Raw genomic sequence first — 5878 nt, 5'->3', positions numbered from 1 at the left:
TGCGGTCGCATCGGAATCACTACTTGAGTACTGTTAGTTTCAGCTGGGGATAATTCCGCCGCCGGAATATTCTCAATTGTTGTTGTAAACCTACTATTAAAAACCACAATGTTTGTAAAATCCAGAATTAACTTCATTCCATGTTTGTGAACTCTGTAAACATTGATTCATACATTTAACAATAAAGGAACGATAAAAGATAGCATAACCACAAAACCAAACCAACAATCAAATTACTGTAAAATAAAACAAAACTAAACCCTAACACACTACACCAAATGAGCAATTTTCTAACACTACTATTTTATGATTTCTAACGGATATACCCGTTAGTAATTGCTAACACATATATCCGTTAGCAATACAACTTATGTGTTAGTATTTGTAATAAGTCATTTTTATTTTATTTATATTTTGTTCTAACGGACATAATGTTGGATTCTAACGGATAATGAGTTAGAAATATAGCTACTCTTAATAATTTATAAGTTATTTATATTAAATCTTTTGTTCCTAAATTAATTATTTAAAAAATAATAAATTAGAGTTGTTCAAAACTATACGAACAAGTGTTATATATTTGTCCACACTATGCACATGATATTTTTATTTTCAAATACTAGAGCAACAAATTTATTTCATTTTATTTTTAAGATACAAATAATCAAATTCTAATTTATTAAGATGAAAATTCCCTTTTTTCCTTTTATTTTTATTTTTCCTGAATACGTAATAAATTAGTAAAACATATAATTTATAACAAGTTAATAGGAATTTTTATTTAGTCAAAAAGATGATTTTTAATATACAATATTGTTTATTCTCTTAAATGTATGTCCTGTTAATTAAAAAAAAAAACTTATTTGGTTAATATATATATATATATATATATATATATAATTGTTTTTTTCTTTTTATTTTTTGTTAAAATTCAATTTCCCGTCTGCAACCCAGTACATAAAACTACACCCACCCTACTGAGTATTATAATCTGAGTATTCCAAATAGAGAAGGAGTTCTCACGGGTTCAACCACCGAAGCCCTCAATTTTTTTTGCTCATCTCCCAATTCTTCTCTTTTTGTCTTTCCCGCGAACCTTTCTCCCAAACCCGTCCCTCTCTCCCACGATTTCAGCCCCTCTAAATCTTTTTTTCTCCCCAAAACTCCTCTCGTCTTCCCTCTTTTATTTTACTCAATTTCTCCAAGACTTCTTCCTATCCATATCTTCTGGAATTTGGGGCGGGAGGTAGTATATAATTCAGAGGATTTTCAAATTCATAAGAAATTCAGAGAAATTGAAAGCAAATAAAAGGGAAAGGGAGCTAGGGTTTCAATTGATAAAGAGGAGAAATCGTTAATTGAAGCCGATTCGGTGGAGTTTTGGCGAGCAGGACACATCTTTAGGAAGCCCTCGACATAAGCTAATTTTCCGGTGTTGGTGGTCGCCGAAATTAGAGGAAATTAGACTTTGAATTTCGAATTTATTTTTTCTAGAATGTTGTAGAGCAGGCCAAGTTCTAAAGGGATAACTATTTTTCCCCAAGTTCAGACTATTGTACGAACTACGAAACCAATTTTAATCCGACAGTTGTACCGGCGGAATTTCAAAAATAATAAACCTTTTGCCGCCTTCGTTTTTTGGGCAAAATTTGAGGGGTTTAGAGAATTTTAAAACAGTTTCTTCTTAAAAATAGTAGATAGCATGGAGAATTTTACCCTTGTTGATAGAGTTTTACAGTCTGTTCGAAGTGGGAAACGAGCTAGTCAATCTTTCGGGGCTGTTTTATATGTGTAGTGTTAATATTTTGGGGTCAGTGTGTAATGTGGAATTGTAGATGAAGTTGTGATATTACGAAGTTAATGCATCTACACTTGGACTAGAAATAGATTTTCAATATGAGTTATAATTAAAACATTGGTATGTTTTTAATATGAATTAGCCCTTTTTCACTAAAAAAATTTCTTCCCTAATTACTTGGTGGCGGCAGAGAGGAATCGGGTGCAGAGTTGGAAGAGAAGGAATTCGTATTTGTTCGGGAGTTTCAGTCAATCATCCATTAGTGCAGGTAATCATCAATTGTTTTCTCCCCGCCTTCACGTTTCCTATTTTTTTCCACATCCCATTGTATTCAATATTTTTTTTTTGTAATTTATAGATTTCATGATTTTCTTATATATTGAAATTTCCCTTGGGTTATTTGATTTTTAAATTGATAAGTTCTCTTAAATTACATGCTATAAATTTTTTTGGGGTTAAATGGTGTCTGATATTACATTCAGTTTTGTAGTAATTGGAGTTCTACGGTCAATTTACATTAGTTATTTTTTTATATAGCACGATTCTTTATGATGATGAATAGGTAATGGATGTATGCAAGAATATTTTATTTTAATATTTTATTTTTATTTCCACAGTTGTTATCGTCTAAAGAGACGGAAACAAAGGCCATGTTGTGGCGGTTAGTTCAAGGTCCGAAGCATGAGGCTAAGACATACAAAAAGTATCGTATTAATGGTTTTGTATTTTCGCCCAAGTATCATGACGATACAGTTGTGACGCAAGATAGCGGTGTATGTATTAAGGCATGGACTACATTTAGGGCTAAAAAAGGTGATAAAAATCTCAAGGATGCGTGGACTATGTGGTATGGAGTTATCAGACAAATCATTGAGTTGGACTACACAATTTTTAAAGAGGTAGTATTTTACTGTGACTGGGTGAGGATAGAGGACAAGACAAATGGTTGTAAGCATTGTCCAAATTCTAATCTGGTAATTGTGAATTTTAATAAGTTTAAGAGTTGTAGCAGTGAGTTAGATGAACCCGCTATTCTTGCTTCAGAGGCAAGTCAAGTATTCTATTCAAAAGATCTTAGAAATCCTGATTGGTGGGTGGTTCTGCATTCACCAAAGAGATTAACTAGTCGAGTAGACGAGCTAGCAACTCCATCGGATTTTCAATCTACTTTTGAAGACCAACCGCATTTGGAAGAATTGTTGAAGCAACATGGCAGTACATAGATAATATTTCTTTTTATTACATTTGATTTTATTGCCTTTTGAAGATTTGATCTGTTGGTTATAAAAACTTGAACAATTGTTATACTAATTAATAACTTCATGTTTGTTGCACTGTTAGTTCATATTGTTCACTTATTATCAAAATTTCCTCATTTTTTCTCGATAGAATGTTGTTATCTAATTTTGTGTGTTACTTTAACTGTCAGGAATTAAGCACTATGTCAACCAGTACAGGTAACCATTTATATTTTTTTATATATAAGTTATAATCTAATATTATCTACTATTGCATGATACTTTGAATAAGGTCCATTAATAGTTTGTCGACTTGTACAGGTAATCCGTCGAGTGCAGATAATTCAGAACAAAATTGTCCTAGTCTATCTTCTTTAGCCCCAACCACGTCCGAGTCAGCAAAGACTAAAATCCCAAAAGGTAAGAAGAAGATCACAATCGAATATGATGGGGGAGTTGTAGGTGAGTACTCGAAGCAATGGAGTTCTCGTACGGGTGATTTTGTGAGAGCTCACATTCCAATTAGCTACAAGGATTTTAGAGATGTGCCAAAAAATTTCAAAGATGACGTTTGGAATGCATTGATGGTAAGCTTTAAATTATACGTTATTTTTCAAGCAAATCTTGAAACTGTCTTTACTACTTTGCAAATTTGGTATTTTTCTTAATATCATATTTTGCATTGATTTTTTATTTTATGAGACGACAAATAAATTTGGCGCATTTTATTGGCTTTCTAGTACAATTTGAATCAATTCATTTAGATTATATATGAGAGAGTTAGGTGCTACACAATATACACGGTCATTGAAATAAACTTACAACAACTTACTAGACTGATTTCAAAACTTAGTAAATTTCATATATGAGTTGTATTATATCCGTTACTTTTTAAGTGGAATGGTTGTTAACTTACAACAGGTTGAAAAGAAAAGAAGATTTTGGTATATAATGTTGTAATTATTCTTATTGTCTGTAGGGTGAATTCGAGCTCGATGTTCCACCACATGTTGCTCGTCCGTTAGCAGAGAAGACATGGTCTCAAAAGTTTAGGACGCACAAAAATTCGTTAAGGGTAATAATAAAGAAACATGGTGATACTCAAGCCGAGCCAAAAGGTATTGACCCAATTATTTGGAGAAAGTTCGTGGAAAATGAAATGGATCCAAGAAAGGTGGATCAAATTGGAAAAAATAAGAATAATCGAGTCAACTCACAGTTTTCTCATTGCCTCGGTCGTCGCACTTATGCTCAAAAGGAATATTTAATGGTTTGTATCATTTATTTATTTTTAACTTTTATGCTATTGTTTTGGCTAATTAATGATGTTATTATTTAGCTTCAAGAAAATCCTTCAAGATCGATTACTCGAGCTGATAAATGGTTAGCAGCACATGAGCACATTGATGGGACTGTCTTAGAGAGTGCTAAAAATAAATATGTAAGTAACTAGTTTTAAATTTTTAACATGTTATTAAGACTGAACTTGTTTATTATCTCACAAATCTTCTTACTTGACTATAACAGGAGCAAGTAAAAGCTGCTGCAAATAAAAGAAAAATCCAAAACTCGAGTGGAGATGAAGGTACAGAGCCTTATGATGACATTGATACAGATGCGATAGCAGAGGTGTTTGGAAAAGAGCGAAAGGCAGGTGTACGTGCAGTAGGTTCATGTATCTCGAAGAAACAACTAACTCATCTTGGGATAGCAAAGTCAAAGATTCAACAAAATGAAAAAGCTCTTAAAGATGCTAGTGATGAGAAAGATGAGATTATCTCCAGAATTGACGGTCTTGAAGGTTTACTGCGTTCTTTACATTCAAAGATTGATAAAATGAGTTATTCAAGTGAGCTTGGATCCAATTCAACGAGTCCTCCTATTTATTCGACTCAACATTTGAACATCCCTACTGTATCGCATGCCCCTGCCGCCAATGCCAACGCTCCAAATCCTCGAGTTTACTTGTGTGATAAGTTTGGAAGAAAAATAGCCAGAGGATATGTAGTGACAGATGATACCTCCGGGGTGTGTCACTTCAAAATTGTTGGACCTGAGGAAAAGAAAGTTTATATTGAAGAAGTACTTGATCCTAATGCTCGTGTGTGGGACCCTCCTCAAGGGGGTTATGATACGTTGGCAGGCTTCGTCCAAGGGGGATTTATAATTTGGTTTCAAAGCTGGTTAGTAAATATCTGAGTTTATAATTTAGTTTTACATGGATTATTTAGATGATTAGCTTGGAATAGTGGATAATTTGTTCTAATAGTTGATGGTCCATCGAATTTTGTTTTGTTTTGTTTTATTTTATTTTTCTGGATAACTTGAGTTGAACTGTTTATCTATGATAAATGATTATTTTGATGGATGTTTACATTCTATGTTTTATTCGAGATTTGGATTTTGTTTTTATTTATGAATATTTGTGCTGTACATTATAGGAATTGTTGTTACTTTGAACGATGTACTACAGGTTCAGTGGAAACATGTGTGTTATATTCTGCCCAAGCTCGTTTTTTTTATAATAATGTCGAGGTTTTAATAATTTTAATTCACAAAAAAATAAATATTTTGAATAGCTGATTTATTTATAACAAATCTAAGCGTAACTATTATTAAAATTTCTCATAATTATTTAACTTTTCTAACGATTATATCCGTTAGCAAATTAACAAGTGTTACAACACAATATGTTACAATTGATTTTCTAACACAACTAACCGTTAGTATTATTTACGTTTCCAACGGTGTATTTTTGTTTCTAACGAATCTAACCGTTAGCAATAGTAATTTTTTTCTAACAGTTAATTAATTTGCTAACGGAAATATGTGTTAGAAAAAA

At 32.3% G+C, this 5878-nt stretch overlaps 1 protein-coding gene across 1 annotated transcript; it reads left to right on the top strand.

Annotated features, from left to right (window-relative positions):
- Nucleotides 1-1933: 1933 nt before the first annotated feature.
- On the top strand, nucleotides 1934-5414 carry LOC105962857 (uncharacterized). The gene is made up of 7 exons (XM_088824211.1): nucleotides 1934-2025; nucleotides 2552-2772; nucleotides 2843-2936; nucleotides 3022-3623; nucleotides 4016-4306; nucleotides 4376-4477; nucleotides 4564-5414. The coding sequence occupies exons 4-7, from the start codon at nucleotides 3621-3623 to the stop codon at nucleotides 5233-5235; spliced, it is 1068 nt and encodes a 355-aa protein (XP_088680337.1). The 5' UTR covers nucleotides 1934-2025; nucleotides 2552-2772; nucleotides 2843-2936; nucleotides 3022-3620; the 3' UTR covers nucleotides 5236-5414.
- The last annotated feature ends 464 nt before the right edge of the window (nucleotides 5415-5878 follow it).

The sequence above is a fragment of the Erythranthe guttata genome, chromosome 10, assembly GCF_056151865.1.
Source record: "Erythranthe guttata isolate IM_541 chromosome 10, IM_541, whole genome shotgun sequence".
Taxonomy (NCBI): domain Eukaryota; kingdom Viridiplantae; phylum Streptophyta; class Magnoliopsida; order Lamiales; family Phrymaceae; genus Erythranthe; species Erythranthe guttata.
This window is presented reverse-complemented; position numbering and strand designations above follow the sequence as displayed.

Coding starts and splice junctions, on each gene's coding strand:
- LOC105962857 (XM_088824211.1), top strand. Junction 4,307..4,375: donor CTCAAAAGGAATATTTAATG/GTTTGTATCATT, acceptor GTTATTATTTAG/CTTCAAGAAAATCCTTCAAG. Junction 4,478..4,563: donor AGAGTGCTAAAAATAAATAT/GTAAGTAACTAG, acceptor TGACTATAACAG/GAGCAAGTAAAAGCTGCTGC.